The 21,855-nt window shown below is 32.4% G+C and overlaps 5 protein-coding genes across 7 annotated transcripts in view; 3 read left to right on the forward strand and 2 right to left on the reverse strand.

Annotated features, from left to right (window-relative positions):
• Window positions 1–10,675, forward strand: part of LOC135127856 (muscle M-line assembly protein unc-89) — a 29,110-nt gene extending 18,435 nt beyond the window's left edge. The window contains exon 4 of the mRNA XM_064054505.1: window positions 10,118–10,675. Coding sequence (XP_063910575.1) covers window positions 10,118–10,484 — 367 coding nt within the window. The 3' untranslated portion in view covers window positions 10,485–10,675. The remainder of the gene's footprint in view (window positions 1–10,117) is intronic.
• The window catches only part of LOC135127857 (cyclic GMP-AMP synthase-like receptor), a 31,757-nt gene extending 20,771 nt beyond the window's left edge, over window positions 1–10,986 (reverse strand). The window contains exon 1 of the mRNA XM_064054506.1: window positions 10,825–10,986. The gene's annotated coding sequence lies outside the window, so the exon portion shown is untranslated. The remainder of the gene's footprint in view (window positions 1–10,824) is intronic.
• A 284-nt stretch (window positions 10,987–11,270) lies between these two features.
• On the forward strand, window positions 11,271–14,610 carry LOC135127861 (E3 ubiquitin-protein ligase LRSAM1-like). 3 transcript variants are annotated; one of them, XM_064054511.1, is made up of 13 exons: window positions 11,271–11,517; window positions 11,565–11,807; window positions 11,855–12,155; window positions 12,205–12,290; window positions 12,425–12,454; window positions 12,664–12,765; window positions 12,813–12,921; window positions 12,967–13,210; window positions 13,259–13,502; window positions 13,552–13,718; window positions 13,769–13,887; window positions 13,938–14,164; window positions 14,212–14,610. In XM_064054511.1, exons 1-13 carry the CDS (start codon window positions 11,461–11,463, stop codon window positions 14,332–14,334), a joined length of 2,052 nt encoding a protein of 683 aa, XP_063910581.1. In that variant the 5' UTR covers window positions 11,271–11,460; the 3' UTR covers window positions 14,335–14,610. The 3 variants fall into 3 exon arrangements, with proteins under 3 accessions (XP_063910581.1, XP_063910579.1, XP_063910580.1); XM_064054509.1 differs by having other exon boundaries at window positions 12,967–13,502; XM_064054510.1 differs by lacking the exon at window positions 12,425–12,454 and having other exon boundaries at window positions 12,967–13,502.
• On the reverse strand, window positions 14,572–15,138 carry LOC135127863 (DNA polymerase epsilon subunit 3-like). Its single transcript, XM_064054514.1, has 2 exons — window positions 14,768–15,138; window positions 14,572–14,720 (listed from the first exon to the last, which is right to left on the reverse strand). Exons 1-2 carry the CDS (start codon window positions 15,036–15,038, stop codon window positions 14,620–14,622), a joined length of 372 nt encoding a protein of 123 aa, XP_063910584.1. The 5' UTR covers window positions 15,039–15,138; the 3' UTR covers window positions 14,572–14,619.
• Window positions 15,088–21,711, forward strand: LOC135127862 (gamma-soluble NSF attachment protein-like). Its single transcript, XM_064054512.1, has 7 exons — window positions 15,088–15,293; window positions 15,347–15,414; window positions 15,467–15,551; window positions 15,619–15,844; window positions 20,537–20,607; window positions 20,666–21,071; window positions 21,125–21,711. Exons 1-7 carry the CDS (start codon window positions 15,103–15,105, stop codon window positions 21,206–21,208), a joined length of 1,131 nt encoding a protein of 376 aa, XP_063910582.1. The 5' UTR covers window positions 15,088–15,102; the 3' UTR covers window positions 21,209–21,711.
• Window positions 21,712–21,855: the final 144 nt, after the last annotated feature.

Genomic DNA, 21,855 nt, shown 5'->3' on the forward strand with positions numbered 1-21,855 from the left:
TAATTTTTCGATTTAGTAAGTTTGCAATTTCTCAATCCGATCTTTCAGTTTTTCGTTTTCAAATGTTTTTTTTTACAATTTATCGATTTTTCAAATTTTTGTTTTGTAATTTTTCGATTTCTCACGATACGATTATTCAATTTCTCGTTTAATTTTTCATATCCAAATTTTTAATTTTTTAGTTATTCGATTTTCCAGTTTTTCTTTTTTGATTTAATTTGCAATTTTATACTTGTTCAATTTCTCAATCCCACTGATTTTTCGATTTTTCGAATTTTTCGTTTTTTAATTTCATAATTTCTCAATTTCTCGAAACGATTTTTGATTTCTCGTTTAATTTTTTTTGGCCCGATTTTTAATTTATCAATTTTTCAATTATTCAGTTTCCAAGATTTGTTTTTGAATTTCACGATTTTGCAATCTTTCCATTTTCCAGATTTTCAATTTTTTGATTTTTCAATTTTTAATTTTTTCAACTTTTCGATTTAAATTTTTTGTTATTTTTTAGTTTCTCGATTTTCAGTTTTCAGATTTTTCAATTTTACAATTTTGTAATATTTTAATCCGAACTTTCAATTTTTCAGTTTTTCCAAATTTCAACAAATTCATTGTACATTCTTCCGTAAATAGTCTTATCTAAAAATCCAAGTACAACATTGTAACTGGAAAATCAACACTGATTTGGAATTTAAATTACATAGAACAATAGAATTGGAATTACAATAAGAAAAAAATCATCACCTTATTTCATAAAAAAAAAAACAAATTTCCGCTAAATTTAACTAAATTGAAAGTTTCTCCTTTCCAGAGGTCGAGCAAAGTATTTCAAAGGAGGCGAAGGTCTGAAAGATTCCAAGTTGAACCTAAAACGCGATCCTGGGTATATAAAAAATATGGCCAAATCATTTTCGATTTGTATTCGTGCTATAACATGCAAGGGTGTTAAAAATGTAAAAATAAACCGAAACAATGTGTCGCGTTTCGGGGGAAGAAGTCGTGATATTTGAATTTATTTAACAGATTTACCCCAACTTTGGATTTCCAGATGCAAATTCTGACATAAAATTAGTAGGTCTGATGAAAGTTATGTAAATTTATATTGTGTAAATGAACTGTAAAAAGTGATAACATTGTAAAGCATGCGAATAATTGGAAAAAGATAAAGTGGCTCGTGCTGACTGATAAACAAAAATTACGTGTTGTGTAACTAGTGTTACGTACTAAATAAAAAAAATTATACAAATAATGAAGACTTTTTTCATCATGCGCACCCTTTTAAAAATATCTCAATTTCCGCTTTTCAAATTCCACCGTTTTACCCATTTAATTTCCTCTTCATAACTCATGCCACTAAAAACAAGAATTATCACTTCCTCGGTGTTTCGTCATAAATCACGACTGATTACGCTTTAAAATAAAGACCTAAATTTGACTGAGATACGTCGCGTGTTATTTCTAACGTGGAAGTCACGTCATGAACGTGACAAAAAAGTCGCACAACATTAAATAACATGAATCAGCCTTAATCGTGACCCTCGTATTAACAACAGTCAATATGCACTTCCTCTCCGCTACATAGCTGAATATGCAACATAACGTAATAATTCCTTGTTTTCGAACAAAATTTACAAGACATTCAAGTATTACCTAGAGATATCTCTGCAACTGAACCTTACCCATCACGAAAATGTTGAGGAGTTTGTATGATTTATTGTTTTTTACGCCTCAACTCCGACCCCAGACTGAACCGAAACGCGCAAACTTCAGACAACACGTCAATAGTACATTGACATACATTTTAATCGAGAATTAAAATTGGGGTGCATTAGATAATTGGACGAAACTGAGGGATTAATATGGTGTCAATGGATTTTTGGGTTACCGGTAGTGATTTATGGGAGGTCATTGTGGGATTAATTTCTGACGGGAGCGCTTTTGTTGGTGTTAATAACGAGGCAGCGTTTTGAATTATCTCTAAGTAATATTCATAATTAATAATTCTTTTCGAAATTTGTAATGACATCCTTGGAAGTAATCAATCAATATATTGAAACAGATTGTTATATTGTTTAGTCGACTAATTTTAGTTTTAAGTAAAGCCAGCTGATAAAACTTGAGAACAAAAGCCCCAAGGCTATCTGTTTTACAATGGCTGAGAGCCCCTAGTGTTTCAAAAAACTATATTTTTTTAATTGCCTAACTTCCAATACAGTTCTTAAATTCTCGGCACTAGAAAAAATGTTGCATGCAACTTGCGTAAAACTTGTCATTTTACTCTCGGTTCAGTTAATAATTAATTGTTACAGTGCACACAATACAAATTTCCAGTGAGTTTCACAAAATTTTGAAATGACGTCATCGAATTTTTGGCGGGGATGAACAAATCAATTTTGGTTAAAGCTTTACTGTTCATACAACAAACATCACAAAACATATTTCTGATTTAATTGAAAGTGTCAAGGTAGGATAAAACCATTTGAAAATGAAAATGGATTAGAAGTAAAATTATTTGAGAATAACACACCCACAAACTTGCGCAGAAGGCGAAACAAAGATCGGACGAGTCCACTATTAAAAATCAGGGCTGAGTATACATCTGCGATAAATTCTTTCTCTTTTGCTTTATTGTCGTGCGTGTTTGGATTGTGTTTTATGTATAATGTGTTTTATGGCCTTTATTTTATAAAAATCAGTTTTTCCTTAACTATAACCCATTTGGATGTTGTTTAAGGTAAATTAACGTTTTTTATAAAATGATGTATAAGTTTACAAAAGCAAAAAGTGTTTTTTGTCTGCTGTGTACCCAGATTTTTATTAGACAATCTCTCAAATTTTATGTACACGTAAGGAATATTGTCACTTTAAAATTTTTATTAGTCAACACCATTTAAATTTTATACAATAGTATACTCCTGTATTTGTAATTTATGAATCCACCTCACTTTTGTTTATTATTCTTATTATTTTTATTGTTTAAATTTTTTTCTTGTTGTTTAGAATACACTGCTGAATTGACATGCGTGTGCTTGCCGAAATATTGCACTTTATTTTCTGCCACCGCGAATTCTATACATGCTTAATGGTCTAACTCTTTCAAAAGATATACATTATACATAAATTGTTCGGAATTTTCAATCCGATCTTTCAATTTTTCAATTTTCAGTTTTTCAATTTTCAGTTTTTCGATTTCTAATTTTTTAATTTTACAATTCTGTTATTTTTCGATATCTTAATCGACCGATTTTTCAACTCATAGTTTAATATTTCATTTCCGGATTTTCAATTTATCAATTTTTCGACTTTTTAATTTTTCGATTTTCAATTTTTAGATTTTTCAATTTTACAATTTTTTGGTTTTTCAATTTCTCAATCCAATCTTTCAATCTTTCGATTTTTAATTTTTCAACTTTTTCAATTCCAAATTTTTTCGATTTTTCAACTTGTAGATTTTTTGATTTTTCAAGTTCTCAATTTTTGAATTTTTCAACTTTTGATTTTTTCAGTTTCTTTTTTTATTTTTTTTTTTTTGTAATTTTTCGATTTCTCGTTTAATTTTTCATGTCTCGACTTTCACTTTTTCAATTTTTCGATTTTCCAATGATTCTTTTCTCAATTTTATGATTTCACAATGTTTTCATTTTTCAGTTTTTTCATTTTTCAATTGTTTAATTTTCTGGTTTCTCGATTTTCAATTTTTAGGTTTTTCAAAATTACAATTTTCTTAATCCGATCTTTCCATTTTTCGAATGTGTCATTTTTCTGTTTAGTAATATTTCAAATTTTTATTTTTTCAATTTTTCAATTTTTAGATGCTGTACTTTTAGAATTCTATAACTTCGATTTCTCAATCAACCGATTTTTCAATTTCTCGTTTAATTTTTTATATCCCGATTTTTAATTATTAAATTAGTTTCTCTATTTTCAATTTTTGGATTTTTCAATTTTATGATTTTGTAGCTTTTCAATTTTATAAATTTTCAACTTTTCTATTTTACAATTTTTTTAATTTTTCGACTTTTAGATTTCTTAATTTTTCAACTTCCCAATTATTAATTTTTTCAATTTCTCGTTTAATTTTTCATGTTCCTATTTATAATTTTTCAATTTTTCGATTTTCCAACTTTTCTTTTTTCAGTTCAAAACAAAAAAAAAATGGAAAAATTGCAAAATCGTAATTCTTTTTTCAGTTTTACGATTTCGGAATTTTTCCACTTTTTTAGGAATTTTCAATTGTTAAATTTTTCAAATTTACAATTTCGTAATTTTTCGATTTTCCGCCTTTTCTTTTTTCATTTCAAAACTAAAACAATGGAAAAATTGCAAAATCGTAATTCTTTTTTCAGTTTTGCAAGTTTGCAATTTTTCCATTTTTTTTTAGTTTTTCGATTTTTCAATTGTTTAATTTTTTAATTTTTCGACTTTTGATTTTTTCAATTTCTTCTTTTATTTTTTCTTGTAATTTTTTGATTTCTCATGGTCCAATTCTTCAATTTCTCGTTTAATTTTTCATGTTCCGACTTTCACTTTTTCATTTTTTCGATTTTCCAATTATTCTTTTCGCAATTTTTCCATTTTTCAGTTTTTCGATTTTTCAATTTTGTAATTTTTCAGTTTTTTAATCCGATCTTTCCATTTTTCGAATATTTCAACTTTTGATTTTTTCTTGTTCTTGTTCCAATTTTTGGATTTTGTAATTTTTCAATTTCTCATGATCCAGTTTTTTAATTTCTCGTTTAATTTTTCATATCCCGATTGTTATTTGTTATTCAATGTTTCAAGAATTCAACCTCTAATTTTTCAGCTTTTCGATTTTTCAATTTTTTAGTTTCTCTATTTTCAATTATTAGATTTTTCAATTTTATGATTTTGTAGTTTTTCAATTTCTCAAATCGATCTTTCAATTTTTCTAATTTTCGATTTTTAATTTTTCGATTTCTCAATTATGCATTTTTTTTCAATTTCTCGTTTAATTTTTCATGTCCCGATTTTCAATTTTTCGATTTTCCGATATTTCTTTTTTCAGTTCAAAACTAAAAAAAAGGAAAAATTACAAAATCGTAATTCTTTTTTTAGTTTTACGATGTTGCAATTTTTCAATTTCGCAATCCAGTCTTTCAATTTTCCAATTTTTCGAATTTTCCATTTTTCAATTAAGAAATGTTTCAATTTCTCAATCCGATCTTTCAATTTTTAATTTTTCAACTTTTCCATTTTACGATTTTTTTATTTTTCAACGTTTAGACTAATTTTTCGATTTCTCAGTTTTTGAATTTTTCAACTTTTGATTTTTTCTATTTCTTGTTCCAATTTTTGGATTTTGTAATTTTTCGATTTCTTATGATTCAATTTTTCAATTTCTCGCTTGTTTAATTTTTAATACCCCAATTGTTAATTATTTAATGTTTCAACAATTCAACCACTAATTTTTCAGTTTTTCAGTCTCTAGCTTTTACAGTTTTTCTTCTTTCTATTCCCATTTTTTAGCTTTTAGGTTTCTCAATTTTATGATTTTGTAGTTTTTCAATTTTTCCATTCGATGTTTCAATTTTTCGAATTTTCAATTTTTAGATTTTTAAATTTTCATCTTTTCTATTTTACAATTTTTTTAATTTTTCGACTTTTAGATTTCTTAATTTTTCGAGTTCATAATGATTCATTTTTTCAATTTCTCGTTTAATTTTTCATGACCCGATTTATAATTTTTCAATTTTTCGATTTTCTGACTTTTCTTTTTTCAGTTCAAAACAAAAAAATGGAACAATTGCAAAATCGCAATTCTTTTTTCCGTTCTACGATTTTGCAATTTTTCCAAATTTTTTTTAGTTTTTAGATTTTTCAATTATTTAATTTTTGAATTTCTCTATTTTCAAACTTTAAATTTTTCAAATTTACAATTTCATATTTTTTCGACTTTCCGGCTTTTCTTTTTTCGTTTCGAAACTAAAACTGGAAAAATTGCAAAATCGTATTTTTTTCCGTTTTACGGTTTTGCAATTTTTCCACTTATTTTAGTTTTTCAATTTCTCAATTGTTCAATTTTTTTATTTCTCGATTTTCAAGCTTTAAATTTTTCAAATTGCAATTTTGTAATTTTTCAATTTCGCAATCCAATCTTTCAATAATTTTCCAATTTTTCGAATTTTTCATTTTTCAATTAAGTAATTTTTCGATTTCCCAATCCGATCTTTCAATTTTTCATTTTTCAACTTTTCCATTTTACTATATTTTGAGTTTTCAACTTATAAATTAATTTTTCAATTTCTCAGTTTTTGAATTTTTTAACTTTTGATTTTTTCTATTTCTTGTTCCGATTTCTAGATTTTGTAATTTTCGATTTCTCATGATCCAATTTTTCAATTTCTCGTTTAATTTTTCATGCCCCGACTTTTATTTTTTCAATTTTTCGATTTTACAGTGTTTTTTCCCCATTTACCTATTTTTCAGCTTTTCGATTTTTCAATTGCTTAATTTTCTAATATCTCCATTTTTAATTTTTATTTTTTCAAAAGTACAATTTTGTCATTTTTCAGTTTCTGAATCCGATCTTTCAATCCGATGTTTCAATTTTTTAATTTTTGATGGCTCAATTTTTCACATTTTGATTTTTTCAAATTTTCAATATTTAGATGCTGTAATTCTTCTCATTTAATTTTTCTTATCCAGATTGTTAATTATTTAATGTTTCAACAATTCGACTCTTAATTTTCAGCTCTTCAGTTTCTAGATTTTCCAATTTTTCTTTTTTCAATTTTTCCATTTTTCGACTTTTCGGTTTTTTAATTTTTTAGTTTCTCCATTTTAAATTTTTAGATTTTTCAATTTTATAATTTTGTAGTTTTTCAACTTTTAGATTTCTTAATTTTTCGATTCAATTATTCAATTTTGATTTATTCAGTTCCTTGATTTTTCAATTTTTAAATTTTGTAGTTTTACAATTCTGTGACTTTGACTTCTCAATAATCCGATTTTTCAATTTCTCGTTTAATTTTTCATATCCCGATTTTTAATTATTTAATGTTTCGACGTTCATTTTTCCGATTTTTCAGTCCTCTAGTTTCTCGATTTTTAATTTTTCAACTTTTCCATTTTACAATTATTTTATTTTAGATTTCTTAATTTCTCGACTTAATCAATTATTTTTTTTAATTTCTTGTTTAATTTTTCATGTCCCAATTTCTAATTTTTCAGTTTTTCAATTTTTGAATTTTCCAACTTTTCATTTTTCAGTTGTATGAGTTTGCAATGTTTCCATTTTTTTTTTGTTTAGACTTTTCAATTGTTTAATTTTTTAGTTTCACGATTTTCAAGCTTCAAATTTTTCAAATTTACAGTTTCGTAATTTTTCGATTTTCCGGCTTTCATTTTTCATTTCAAAATTAAAAAACTGAAAAAATTGCAAAATCGTACTTTTTTTTTTAGTTTTACGAATTTGCAATCTTTCCATTTTTTAGTTTTTCAATCTTTCAATTATTTAATTTTTTAATTTCTCGATTTTCAAGCTTTAAAATTTTCAAGTTACAATTTTGTAATTTTTCAATTTCGCAATCCACTTTCAATTTTTCAATTTTTCGAATTTTTCATTTTTCAGTTAAGTAATTTTTCAATTTCTCAATCCGATCTTTCTATTTTTTATTTTTCAACTTTTACATTTTACGATTTTTTGATTAATCAACTTTTAGATTAATTTGTCAATTTCTCAGTTTTTGAATTTATCAACTTCCGATTTTTTCTATTTCTTGTTCGAATTTCTGGATTTTGTAATTTTTCGATTTATCATGATCCAATTTTTCAATTTCTCGTTTAATTTTTCATGCCCCGACTTTTTTTTTCAATTTTTCGATTTTCCAGCTTTTCGATTTTTCAATTGCTTAATTTTCCAATATCTCGATTTTCAATTTTTATTTTTTCAAAAGTACAATTTTGTCATTTTTCAGTTTCTCAATCCGATCTTTCAATTTTTTGAATATTTCATTTTTCAATTTAATAATTTTCCGATTCTTCAATCCGATGTTTCAATTTTTAAATTTTTGATGACTCAATTTTTCAAATTTTGATTTTTTCAAACTTTCAATGTTTAGATGCTGTAATTTTTTTCGTTTAATTTTTCATATCCAGATTGTTAATTATTTGTTAATAATGTTTCAACAATTCGACTTTTAATTTTTCAGCTCTTCAGTTTCTAGATTTTCCAATTTTTCTTTTTTCAATTTTTCCATTTTTCGACTTTTCGGTTTTTCAATTTTTTAACTTCTCCATTTTAAATTTTTAGATTTTTCAATTTTATGATTTTGTAATTTTTCAACTTTTAGATTTCTTAATTTTTCAATTTCTCAATTATTCAATTTTGATTTATTCAGTGCCTTGATTTTTCAATTTTTAAATTTTGCAGTTTTACAATTCTGTGACCTTGATTTCTCAATAATCCGATATTTCAATTTCTCGTTTAATTTTTCATATCCTGATTTTTAATTATTTAATGTTTCGACGTTCTTTTTTTCGATTTTTCAGTCCTCTAGTTTCTCGATTTTTAATTTTTCAACTTTTCCATTTTACAATTATTTTATTTTAGATTTCTTAATTTCTCGACTTAATCAATTATTTTTTTAATTTCTTGTTTAATTTCCGTTCTTCAATTTTTGAATTTTCCAACTTTTCTTTTTTCAGTTGTACGAGTTTGCAATTTTTCGCGAAATAATCTTTTTATCTGATTTATTTTTTATTTTAATACAATTGTTGTTAAATACGTACAAACTTATAAAGGTTATCACACAATAAATAACATTTCTCAAAATCCAATTTTATAATTTTTCGGAGAAGCTGGATTTGTTGGACTGAGGCGAAAAAAGCTCTATCTAAATAACCTTAAACACTTATTTTTATAACTAAAATACAGAAAAAACAATATGCGTAACTCAAAATTTTGTTTAGTAAATTTTATTTGAATTTCCTAATGATTAAAATTTATCTATTCATCGCTTTTAGAAAGTTAACGTCCTCATCGCAAAAATGTATTAATATCTGTGTTTTTTTTGTCAGGTTGGCAAAATATTCAAAATTTTATGATGGCATGTCAAAATTGATAAGTGTAAACTGACAAACTAGCACTGCTGCCAATTATTCAGAACTACCAACACAAAAATTTGTTTCAGTCATCCGGTATTTGTTCAAAAAATACGTTTGGGCTTAAATAATAATTTAATTGTTTAAATCAAGAATAGTTATTGACTGTTTGCATTAGAGATGCCATTTCTTAACTGTAATACGGTGTGTTTCAGAAAAATACAACATCAAAGTAAAAAGACGCCTGAACAAATACACACATAAATCGTAAATATATGAACGAACTCTAACAAGGTCACTTACCTTTCATAAAATTTTGCGACAATACTAACACTTGACGATTTTAATCTATATAATATCAGTCAAGCATCGCTTATCAACCATTGTTAAAACCCAACATTTATTTATTTACCGCAATGACTTTTACAAAGATAAAACTTGATCTCCTGACTAAAATAAAATTCCAGACGCCGAATAAGGAAAAACTCCGGTGATACGAACCCACAAACCAATGAATCATCCACCCCTATCAATAATTGACCTCTTATTCAAGCTGTTATGCAAAATAAAAGACCGGAAAAGCTCGTCCCAGTTACCTATTTCCCCCCAGGTCGAACAACCTTCCGACTTTCCGATCCGACTGATAAAACTTTAGCACAAATTTAATATAATCTTTTCCCCACGAAACATGCGAACAGCTATTTCTTTTTTAATAATACAACTGTCCATCCTGAAAACAACCAATCAAGCTTGTAATATTTCGGTTATTGACTGCTTCAACCCGCAATTCATTCGCGATCGGTACCAGCCGACATTGCTAAGTTATTGAAATTTCCCCATTGCTTTCAGTATTAATAAAATCAATCGTTATGATGTTATTAAACGAAACGAACATATAGACGGAAAAAACAGTTTCATGTGTTGCACTCGCGTGTAACCAGTTGGAGAATGCCGGGCATTCCCATGGTGTAACCGACGAACCACGGGATGAAATTACACCCTTATCGTACACTTATTTAAAAATTGCAGACATTTTTTAAATGTGTTTTAATTCCAGTCCCGAAGAGGACGCCGCTTCCAAGATTGAAGAAGAAAGAGAGAAACCGGTGAACAGCGACACGATCACAATTGACATTAAAGAAAAGGCGGCTGAAGCACAAGAAACGGTAAATGAGGAAAAAACGAAAATCGTTCCTGAGGCGGAAGTCGAGACTAAAGCGAAAGAAAAGGAAGGGAATGACGACGAGCCGAAGTTTGGTTCGACCAAAGAGAAGGAGTGCTGGGATATGTACTGCAAAATGACGGATAAAGGGTTGAAAGTGTCGTACGACACGATTCTAAGAGGAATGTTGACTCCCACGGAGTACAGAATGCGGAGAAGAGAAAGTGTTACGCCTGTAACTGAAGAAACAAATCCACCGTAATTTAGACGTAGGAAAATGGCGACGGCCGGCCATTTGTGTACTTCCCCGTAGTCCCGAGATTTGTTCAGCGCTTGTTATAGACGGATTTTTATACAATTTCTTTTTATAGAGGCAAATAATTTTATATGTATGTATGCGACAAACGCACAACTTATATTTTATAGAAAAAAAGAAATAAATTATAAGAATCCTGGGATCGTTTCGTTCTTTTACCCGCTGTGATGTAGTGGGTGGAATCGACTATGGGGTTCACCAATTCAAAGTAACGTTTAGAGCGACACCCTAGGGAGTCGATTACGTCCACTATAGAAGCAAAAGCAGAAAACTAAAACTGACTCACCAAAACTGGGGATTTACTGAAAATTTGTTGAATAATGTATAGAAAATACAAGACTGCAGTGTTTCCAGCCGTCACTGACCTGCAGTTACGCCTGACGTGTCCCACACCGCCTTATATGCGACAATTTGTGTACTTCACCCTCGGCCGAAATACGTCAACCTCTACAGGACTACAAACCCACAAACGAAAATTACTAAGATAGACAATAAAGAAATAATGATAATGCTACTTTCACACTACAAATCGATAATTGACTTTAATTAAAATCAAATTAAAAAATGTATCTCTAGAAGTAAATTAAACACTATAGTAGTAGAAGTGGTAGCCCACATTATAGCTGCATAAATATTTTGTCGTGGTCTTTAAAAAACAAATGGTTTCGATTGACGTTTCACAAGTGTAAACTACTCTTTAGCTGCTTTATTGATAAAACCTGACACTTGACATTTGTGACGTTTCTGCAACCGCACACAATGGCCGCGGTTCACAACAACAAATAAATTGCGCAAATCGAGCAAATCATTAATGACGGAATTCCCTGGAAAACCCGCACAATTTTTGATCGGCCACCGAATAACCTAACCCTTGGCCGCGTCATTTTCAACAGTGCCTTTCGTGTGATGTGATGTTCCCGTGATGTTTCGACGGAACAACAAGGAAAATAAAGCCAAGTTAGAACATAAATTATACCTTGTGAGTATTTCACCCCCAAGTAGACTTTGTTAAACCGGCAGTCTTAGGCCAGGGAGGCCCCCGAGCCCGTTTTCGATTTGTCCGAGTGCGGCTTGCGACAGGTCCCCCAAGGGATCTACTCGCTATGTCGGGTGTTCCTCAAAGAGGTGCTACGGTTAGACGGCAACTACTTGTCGTCGTTGACCGGAGGCGGGCAGCTGAAGGACCTACTTCAATTAAAAATATTGGATCTACATAATAATGCCTTTGTGTATCTTCCCGATGATATACAGTTGTTGAAAAACTTAAGGGTGATTAGGCGTTGAGGTTTGACCAAACGTTGATTTTTGTCTTGCAGGAACTCTATTTGAACGATAATCAATTAAAAAAGTTGCCTGAAACTCTTTGTACTTTAAGTAATTTAGCTGTGTTAAATGTCGCTAATAATTCGTTAAAATCGCTGCCGGAAAATGTAGGGAATTTGAAAAATTTAAAGTTATTGAGTATTAATGCTAACAAACATTTAAAACATTTGCCCAAAAGTATTTGTAAAGCGCAGAGATTGGCGATCTTGGAAGCCGACGCTGCTAATTTCGTTTATCCACCGAGTGGTATTGTGGAGGGTGGAACTGAAGCCATTAGAAAATATATCTGTGATGGTAATTTTTTGAAGTATGAAACGCTGAAAACTGTGTGATTGTTTTCCAGATGTGGGTGTTGATTATTTAGATTTTGAGCAAGAGTGTGAACAAGAAGCGATTGATGATGGCGGGGACCAAATTGACGCTTTTGAGGTAATTCAATGTATATAAGATAGTGCAGCGATCCAATCTATCCTTGACAGTCGCTGTACATAACATCATTATTGCTTATAAGCAATAGTCTTAACCATTCATTGTTTTCTAATTGGTTTTTTATGTTTTTTTAGGCCAAAATATGGAAGCTAGAAAATATTAAGGCATGTTTGTTTCTATTACTTTTTTTTTTTTTTTTTTTTCAATACAAATTGCTTTAGTGGCTTCAACACTTCCGTTGCTTTCTGCTTTAGTTGTGATTTTCGCTTTTGCTTTGTTTACTTGATTTTTCAAGTCACACATATTTAAGTTAATTTTTTTGCACGCGATACAACTGCCAGAGACGTAAAATGTGATGCTTTCACCATTTTAGAAACAAAGATTACAAGATTTCTTAGAGATGGAACGGGCGAATGAGTTATTACAAAAACAAGAGTTTGAATTGGCCAATGCCCAAAAGGTCAACAAAGAGAAGGTACTGATTTAATACCCCAGAGTTACATTTTGACTGTGTAATTATAGCTACTAGCGGACATCACTCACTTACAAAACAAATTTGACAAGCAGCTGTTGAAAGTACAACAAGAAAAGGAAATTGAGCGGTTCAACTTGGTCGAGAAAGTTCTGCAAGGTATCTTTCTTGTTAGCGCATTCACCCACTACACTGTCGTTTCAGACGAACAAAAAGCCGACTGGGCGATAAAGCAGCTACTGGAAATGAACAGTGAGCCCCTGGCGCAGCTCCTAGAACAAGAAAAAGAGGAAGAGGAGCGTTTGTTGGCCGCCGCCAACAAATACAACGCAGCTTTACGCAAAGACGACATTTTGGAGGACATGCAAGTCCTGCTTGAGCAAGAACTGCTCAGGTTTCAGCAGTTCCACGAGAGTCGTCTAGAGGCATCCAAAACCATTTTGGAACAGTATGAAACAACCATTCTCACACTAAGTGACTCATTTTTGTCTTTCAGAGAAACCGATCACGACTACCGCGTTTCCGAGATATTGCAAAATCAGGATTTGCACAAAGCCGAGCTTTTACTGAAGTTGCATGAAGACAGTGACTTGCAGAAAGCCGCAGTCGGGACTTTGCTGGAACGAGGCGACGCTAGGAGTTGGGGATTGTTACAGCAGGTTAAGTTGGTAGAAACGCAGTTGGCAGCACTGACAGTCATTGAAATGGAGAAGCGGAAATTAGAAATTGATCAAAATTTGGTGCTTTTTCTAAAAATGTGTGACATAACGTGTGATAGTTTTTTTGTAGAATGATTTGTGTGAAAAACGAATGCATTTGTCGTGTTTATTGATTGACTTGTTGGAGCAGCAGAAAGATAGACGGACGCAATTGTTATCCACGCTGCAAAATTTGGAAGAGTTTAACGATAATTCAGACGACTTTTGGTTGAAGCAGTATCAAAGATTACTGGATAAGTAATTCGTACGTAAATTTTCGTTTTCGTTGCGTAATTTTGCGTGTTTAGGTTGCCCACTGGTTTATCAGAAGCCCAAAAGAATATTGATCCAGTTCTAGCGCAAGCTCTACTCATGAATGGAGTGATTAGTTGTTTACCGTTTTTGGCGAACATGACACAGTGCCAATGTAAATAAAAATATATCCCAAGTGTCTTAACGCTCACGTACTTTTTTTAGGTGATCTCGATAAAATTACAGATGATGATTTAAAGGAGGCCGGAATTAGTAACAGATCTGATAGAATTCACACTTTAGATGCATTCCAAATGTACAAAAAGGAGCTGGTGAGTCGTTCCCCGGTCACGCCTACCGCTCCAGTCTTGCCTGTAGAGGAAGCAAGCGCCCCACCTCTTGAAACCGTTTCAAACATGACCACAGAATGCGTTATTTGCATGGACAAATCCGTAAGTATTCATCATCTTGTTGAATTTATACCACAGTTTTTTTCTAGTGTGAAGTAATTTTCGTGCCATGTGGACACTTTTGTTGTTGTTCTGAGTGTCCCACCACATTGACAGATTGCCCAATGTGTCGATCGCCCATTGAGCGCAAAATAAGAATAATCCCTACATAATTTTCCACTATCCAACAAAGCTTAAAGACATTTAACTGCCAAAGATAAATTCGTACTGCTCATTGGTGTTTATTTTATTACTAATGAACAAATGTGAAATGCACGATTCTGTGTGGCCTTAAAACTCAATCTAGTCTTAAATCTCGCGTGGTTTTATATTTAATAAGTTCTAAATAGTTGTTGAAGTTTTACTCAATTTTTGCATGTTACTTTATTTTCAACATTAAAGTCATGATATTGTGGTTTTTTAAATAAAATATATTTAGAAAAACTGAATTATACAGCTCATTCACCCGTTTCCTCTTCCTCCACAACCTCGTCGTTTTCTTCGGTTTCAACGTCTCCGCTTTTCCGGCTTTTCTTCTTCTGCTTGGCTTCTTTAAATTCTAAAATTGAAAAGCGGTGATGTTTGTTGGATCAGTAGTGAACTCACCCTTCAACATAGCCTGTAATGGTTCCACGAACTCGTCAAACTCTAATTCCTCCAACGCCGCTATTATATCCGGCCCCGACAGCGTTTTCCTATTAACTTTCTGCGACTCCTTAGTCGCTTGGGACGTGATATATAAAACAAAAATAGAAGCGGCTCTGGATAGAGCAGACCGAGCGTCTTTCCCCACATTCACACTATCAGGTAAAGCGTCCTTAATAATTTTCTGCACTGTCAAGTTCGGCAAATTCAAATCTTCCAACTTTTCAGCCATTGTTACACCAAACACGCTGCAGTTTTCTTAAAACGATCAAAATAAGCACTTTCCCCCCAAAAACATGTTGCGATACCGCGACATCAGTGACATTGACATAGGGAAACAGCAATACCACCACAACGACGACAAAACGTTGACCTGCCCACTGTCATTGCTGTCAAAATCATCTGTAAACTTAACAAGAACACTTGCGATGTCGGCCAACAAAAAGAACGAAGAGGGTCTGGAACACATCCGCAATGCGGAAAAACAGTAAAAATTCGTCTAGCAATGTCTAGAGCTTCAATATAAGTGTTATTTTACAGCCTGAAGACGTCCCTGCTGAAATGGCGACCCGATTACGATTCCGCCGCAGACGAATATAACAAAGCAGGTTTGTGGATAAGTTGGATTTATGTGGACAATTTTTACGGGATTATTTGCAGCTACCTGTTTTCGTAACGCTAAGAACTTTGCGCAGTGCAAGGAGTGTCTGTTGAAGTCTGTCGATTGCTATAAACAGAACAGAGCGTATCCTTTTTGGTATCAAATTAGCGGCTTTAGTGCGTTGATGGGTATGTTTCTTAACAGTGTTTAGATTGTTTTCGGCTGCCAAAGCTCTAGATCAGGCGGTTCTAATATGCAAGGAACTGGGGGATCTGCAGGATGTTGCGTCATTGGCGGAAAGAGCGGCAAACATGTATCAGAACCACGGTAGCAGTGACACAGCTGCAGCCTCTCTGGATAAAGCGGCGAAAATATTGGAAGCGCAACATCCAGAGCAAGCTCTGAAGTTGTTCCAGCATGCCTCGGAGGTGGCGATGGTAGGAAATCATTTTTTTATTATCTTGTCTAGGTTTTTGTTTAATTCCGTGTGCGGTATTAATGGTTATTTTTGGCGGAATTGCAGCATTTTTCTTAACTTTTTGAACGACGGTCTTGTGTTGATTAACCAAAATGTGTATTGATCCCCCCCAAAAAAATTATGACGTAATATTGTATATTGTTACATAAATGTCATTTTCAGTACACTGGTAGTACACGTGTATATCTGTAATTTATTTATTCGTCCTTTCTAACGCAGATAAATAAATTGTAGTTTGCGAGCTTAACAAAATTGCAATTTTAATATCGCCTGATGCTCCTCTAAGCATTAATTTCACTTTGGTCGGATTTTGGAGCTCTGAGAATAGTGTTGATATTTTGCAAATGAAATTTGTTTTCATGAACTTATCTCATGCAGTTACCCTGAAAGGTCAGCGCTTATTTGAAAAGGTCAACGCAATTTGCCTCGACATAGAATTTCGTTTTAACTTCGTTTGCAGATTAAAAGCCTTACAAATTAGTTTAAAAATAAATTCATCGGGAAAAGTTCATTCGTTGCTCCACAATAATAAATAAACAAAATGTCACACAAAAGTCTTTGTTTATTTTACTATTAATTATTTATTTGAATTACATTTTTTAATAATTTAACAATGTCGTAACATTATCGAAAAAAGTTCTCTAGAAGGCCATGAAATTTATTTTTAAAATAATAATGTTGGCAACATTTACAACAGTTAGTGTCAAAGAACTGCAATGGCAACTTCATTATTTTAAAAATTAATTTCACAGACTGGAGTGTAGCTTTTACTATTCTTGCAAAATTTTCGCTGTAGTTTCAAATTCAAAACATTAAAATGACTAACGGTTTGAACAAAACAGTGATAGTTAATTCTGTAACAAGTGTAAAAAAAATGTTTTGCTGAAGCAATTAATATTTTGTCACCGAATTTTAAACATTTTTGAACTTATTTATTTATAAGTATTTGCAATATTTCTGTGATAGCTAAGTAATTAGTTCTAAGTGAGAACCAAAAACTTGCCTTGGAATTTTGCTGCCAAACCGACAAAATAAATTTATGTAATTTCAGCATCTAGTTTATATAGAAACAAAAATGAGTAACAAGATAGGTAGCTTGAAAAAATTATGAATAAACGTTATAACACGATCTCAGAACATCCAACCTGCGCTCGGCAGATGCCTTCGACAATCTTCGGGTATCATTCGGAAATCTTCACAGATGAATTTAAAGTTTTCCGGGACTTTTCAGAAATCTTCGTACAATTTAATGTAGATTTTAGCAAGAATATTTATTATGTATTTTAAAATGGTTGTCGACGCAGATAGCTATGAAAATACGAAATAAAGTTAGCAGTAGGTTAGCTTCATAATTGTGAAATTCATTATTGACATTTCAATTGTCTTGTCAGGAACACGTGTGTCAGTCCGTAACGTAATCTTCGTCATTTTGAATTTGCTTATTTCACAAATTTTTATAAGAGTGACGTCTTTAGTTTAGTTTTTCAAAATCATAACTTCAACTGACAAAAATGACATCTGAGCTATTTTTTATTTCCGTAGCGTAAGCTAAGGAAGTATAGTAATCGAGACCATCGGACGAATGACTGTCTGTCTGGTGTCTGGACGACGCACGTTCAATTCCAAACTTGGCCTTTTTTTTTCTTTTCTTTTTTTTTCACTGTATTACATATCTATGTTTATGACGTCATAACAACTTTATTTTTGATGAATTTACCGCACCTTATCGAAAAGGTGCGAATATCCGGGGGCCCCAAGTGTCTTTTTTAAAAATGTGAAACCTTCTCAGGGGTCCCAATTGTCTTTTTTTTTAATGTAATACCTTCTCAGAGGTCGCAATTGTCCTTTTTTTTAATGTAAAACCTCGGGGGCACCAAATGTTTTTTTTTTGAAAATGGAAAACCTCAGGGGCCGCAAATATATTTTTTAAGAATGTGAAACCTACTCAGTGGTCCCAACTGGCTTTTTTTTAAATATAAAACCTCAGGGTCCCCAAGTGTATTTTTTAAGAAAGTGAAACTTTCTCAGGGTCCCAATTCTCTTTTTAAAAATGTAAAACCTCGGGGACGCCAAATGGTTTTCTTTAATGTGAAACTGTCTCGGGGATCCCAAATATAAAATTTTTAAGAATGTGAAACCCTCTCGGGGGTCCCAACTGGCTTTTTTTAAAATGTAAAACCTTCTCGGGGGTCCCAATTGTCTTTTTTGAAAATGGAAAACCATCTCAGGGGCCCCAAATGTTTTTTTTTTTAGAATGTGAAACCTTGGGGGTCCCAACTGGCTTTTTTAAAGTGTAAAACCTTCTCCGGAGGGGCTAAATGTATTTTTTTTTTAAATAGAAAACCTCGGGGCCGCCGAATGTTTTTGTTTAGAATGTGAAACCTTCCCGGGGGTCCCAACTGGCTTTTTTAAAAATGTAAAACCATCTCAGGGGCCCCAAATGTTTTTTTCTTTAGAATGTGAAACCTTCTCGGGGGTCCCAACTGGCTTTTTTAAAATGTAAAACCTTCTCAGGGGCCGCAAATATATTTTTTAAGAATGTGAAACCTTCTCAGTGGTCCCAACTGGCTTTTTTTAAAATATAAAACCTTCTCAGGGTCCCCAAGTGTATTTTTTAAGAATGTGAAACTTTCTCAGAGTCCCAATTACCTTTTTAAAAATGTAAAACCTTCTCGGGGGCGCCAAATGCTTTTTTTTTAATGTGAAACCGTCTCGGGGGTCCCAAATATATAATTTTTAAGAATGTGAAACCTTCTCAGGCTCCCAATTGTCTTTTTTTAAAATGTAAAATTTTCTCGGGGGTCCCAATTGTCTTTTTTGAAAATGGAAAACCTTCTCAGGGCCCCCAATTGTCTTTTTTAAAAAAGTAAAACCTTCTCAGGGTCCCCAAATGTTTTTTTTTTTAGAATGTGAAACCTTCTCGGGGGTCCCAACTGGCTTTTTTAAAGTCTAAAACCTTTCAGGGGGGCTAAATGTATTTTTTTTTAATGTAAAAGCTCGGGGCCGCCAAATATTTTTGTTTAGAATGTGAAACCTTCTCAAAGGCCCCAAATATTTTTTTTTAGAATGTGAAACCTTCTCAGGGGTCCCAACTGGCTTTTTTAAAAATGTAGAACCTTCTCAGGGGCCCCAAATATTTTTCTTTTTAGAATGTGAAACCTTCTCGGGGGTCCCAACTGGCTTTTTTAAAATGTAAAACCGTCTCAGGGCCCGCAAATATATTTTTTAAGAATGTGAAACCTTCTCAGTGGTCCCAACTGGCTTTTTTTAAAATATAAAACCTTCTCAGGGTCCCCAAATGCTTTTTTTTTAATGTGAAACCGTCTCGGGGGTCCCAAATATATAATTTTTAAGAATGTGAATCCTTCTCAGGGTTCCCAATTGTCTTTTTTTTAAATGTAAAATCTTCTCGGGGATCCCAATTGTCTTTTTTGAAAATGGAAAACCTTCTCAGGGCCCCCAATTGTCTTTTTTAAAAAAGTAAAACCTTCTCAGGGGCCCCAAATGATTTTTTTTAGAATGTGAAACCTTCTCGGGGCTCCCCACTGGCTTTTTTTGAAAATGTGAAACCTTCTCAGGGCCCCCAATTGTCTTTTTTAAAAATGTAAGACCTCAGGGAACCCAAATGTTTTTTTTTAGAATGTGAAACTTTCTCGGGGGTCCCAACTGGCTTTTTTTAAAATGTAAAACCTTCTCGGGGTCCCAATTGTCTTTTTTAAAAATGTAAAACCTTCTCAGGGACCCCAAATGTTTTTTTTTTTTAGAAAGTGAAACCTCGGGGGTCCCAATTGTCTTTTTTGGAATTATGAAACCTTCTCAGGGGTCGCAATTATCTTTTTTGAAAATGTAAAACCTTCTCAGGGGCCCCAAATGTTTTTTTTTAGAATGTGAAATCTCGGGGGTCCCAACTGGCTTTTTTAAAATGGAAAACCTTCTCAGGGGTCCCAACTGGCTTTTTTAAAAATGTAGAACCTTCTCAGGGGCCCCAAATGTTTTTCCTTTTAGAATGTGAAACCTTCTCGGGCATCCCAACTGACTTTTTTAAAATGTAAAACGTTCTTAGAGACCCCAAATATATTTTTTAAGGATGTGAAACCTTCTCAGGGGTCCCAATTATTGTTTTTTTAATGTAAAACCTCGGGGGCGCCAAATGTTTTTTTTTAATGTGAAACTTTCTCGGTGGTCGCAACTGGCTTTTTTTTGTAAAATTTCGGGGGCGCCAATTTTTTTTTTTTTTTTTACAATGTGAAACCTTATCGGTGGTCCCAACTGGCTTTTTTTAAATGTAAAACCTCAGGGGCCCCAAGTGTATTTTTTAAAAATGTGCAACTTTCTCAAGGGTCCCAATTGTCATTTTTAAAAATTTAAAACCTCAGGGGCGCCATTTTTTTTTTTTTGCTTTTTTTTTTTCAATGTGAAAGTCTCGGGTGTCCAAACTGACTGTTTTAAACATTTTTTGTTTTGTTTTAAACATGAGACATGCTTTTTTTTTTAATTGCTTTTTCAGAAGTTTGATGTGACTAATATTTGTTTTTGTTAGAGAGAGCAGAAATTTTGAAATTATAGAACGAAAAAAAAACAAACCCACTTAATAAAAAACAATTTTTTAACATCTCTGTATTTACAACTATTAAATATTGGTTTTTTACAGATCCAGGACAGTTCCAGACAGGCGGCAGAATATATAAGCAAAGTAGCCCGACTCCACGTCAAACTACAACAGTAAGTACTGCATGACACTAAAACAAAGCCACTAATGTAAAATCTACCGATATTAAAGGTACGATCTAGCCGCCGACGCCATCAGACGCGAACTAGGTCTTCACCAACAGAACGAGTCTTTCCAAGCGACAGGTCGCTTAGCCGTAGCCTTGGTCCTTGTCCAGTTAGCCAGAGGAGACGTAGTGGCTGCAGAGAAGGCATTTAAAGAATGGGGAAATTACTGTGAAGCCCCTGAGGTACAAACCCTGGAAATGCTTCTACAAGCATACGACGAAGAAGATCCAGAATCGGCGAAGAGAGCCCTGAATAATCCATTCATTAAACACATGGACGTAGAATACGCGATTTTAGCAAGAGATATGCCTCTACCTGAAGGCATATCGGTACCACCTAAAGCAACAGTCAGAGAGAACGCAGCGCCCTCTTACGTGTCGCCGAACTCCCAGACAACGGCGACTGTGCAGGTGAGTAATTGCGTGTCATAGTCGTGTCTCGCTCACCCAGAAGTCGTTTCCAGGACCGTCCTGAGGAGAAAGGCGAAAGCCAGAAAAGCGAACCGAAAGAGGGCAGTGACGACGAATTCGAAGGTGGACTGTGTTAAACGATGTGTTTTGTTGTACCATTTTTCTGATTGAGTTCTAGTATAGTGAAAAGTTGTGTTGATACTATTTAACATTCCATCAAAGTTCAAAGTTTTAGCTTCGTTTGCCGCCGAGATATTAAAAAAGTTAAGCGATTTTGCATTGATGACTGATCTGATGTTTTTAAGGTAGGCTTTTTAGCTTGTTATCACTAAAGAATATATTTTTGTTGGTTATCCTTGAATAAGTACATTTCAATCTAGTCGTTCACAGTGATAAAAAGGATGATTTTTTGTGAAAAATGTGATTGAACTCATTGACAACTCGTATGTTTTGTTTAACAGAGTTTTGTATGGAATATGTATGTTAACATTCAACAAACGCTCATGATGCGGGTATTGTCAACAGCTTGTAGATAATAGGTTTTATTTGTATCATTTAAAGACCCACTTCAAAGTAATAAATGTACTTATTGTAACTTTCCTGTACCTATTTGTTGTAAATACATACAAGCAAAAATGAGCATTGTGGTTGTTTCTTTTCGGACGATCTAGAATTTATACGTCTATGAAAGTAACGAGTTGATCTTATTTTTATGTTTGTGAAACTATTCAAGAGGAGTTAAATAACAAAACAAAAAATCAAGCTATATTAGAATATACATAGT

This window comes from Zophobas morio, unplaced genomic scaffold (assembly GCF_036711695.1).
Source record: "Zophobas morio isolate AGI-343-1 ecotype UQ-CSIRO unplaced genomic scaffold, CSIRO_AGI_Zmor_V1 ptg000012l, whole genome shotgun sequence".
In the NCBI taxonomy this organism is placed as follows: domain Eukaryota; kingdom Metazoa; phylum Arthropoda; class Insecta; order Coleoptera; family Tenebrionidae; genus Zophobas; species Zophobas morio.

Excerpts from the sequence above, each read along its gene's own strand:
- LOC135127862 (XM_064054512.1), top strand. The coding sequence starts at position 15,103 with ATGTTGCGATACCGCGACATCAGTGACATTGACATAGGGAAACAGCAA. Across the intron at positions 15,294-15,346 it reads ATCCGCAATGCGGAAAAACA|CCTGAAGACGTCCCTGCTGA; the intron begins GTAAAAATTCGT and ends GTTATTTTACAG. Across the intron at positions 21,072-21,124 it reads AGACAACGGCGACTGTGCAG|GACCGTCCTGAGGAGAAAGG; the intron begins GTGAGTAATTGC and ends AGTCGTTTCCAG.
- LOC135127861 (XM_064054509.1), top strand. The coding sequence starts at position 11,461 with ATGTTTCGACGGAACAACAAGGAAAATAAAGCCAAGTTAGAACATAAA. Across the intron at positions 12,766-12,812 it reads AAAAGGTCAACAAAGAGAAG|CTACTAGCGGACATCACTCA; the intron begins GTACTGATTTAA and ends GTGTAATTATAG. Across the intron at positions 12,922-12,966 it reads GGTCGAGAAAGTTCTGCAAG|ACGAACAAAAAGCCGACTGG; the intron begins GTATCTTTCTTG and ends CTGTCGTTTCAG.
- LOC135127863 (XM_064054514.1), bottom strand. The coding sequence starts at position 15,038 with ATGGCTGAAAAGTTGGAAGATTTGAATTTGCCGAACTTGACAGTGCAG. Across the intron at positions 14,721-14,767 it reads ATTACAGGCTATGTTGAAGG|AATTTAAAGAAGCCAAGCAG; the intron begins GTGAGTTCACTA and ends TTTCAATTTTAG.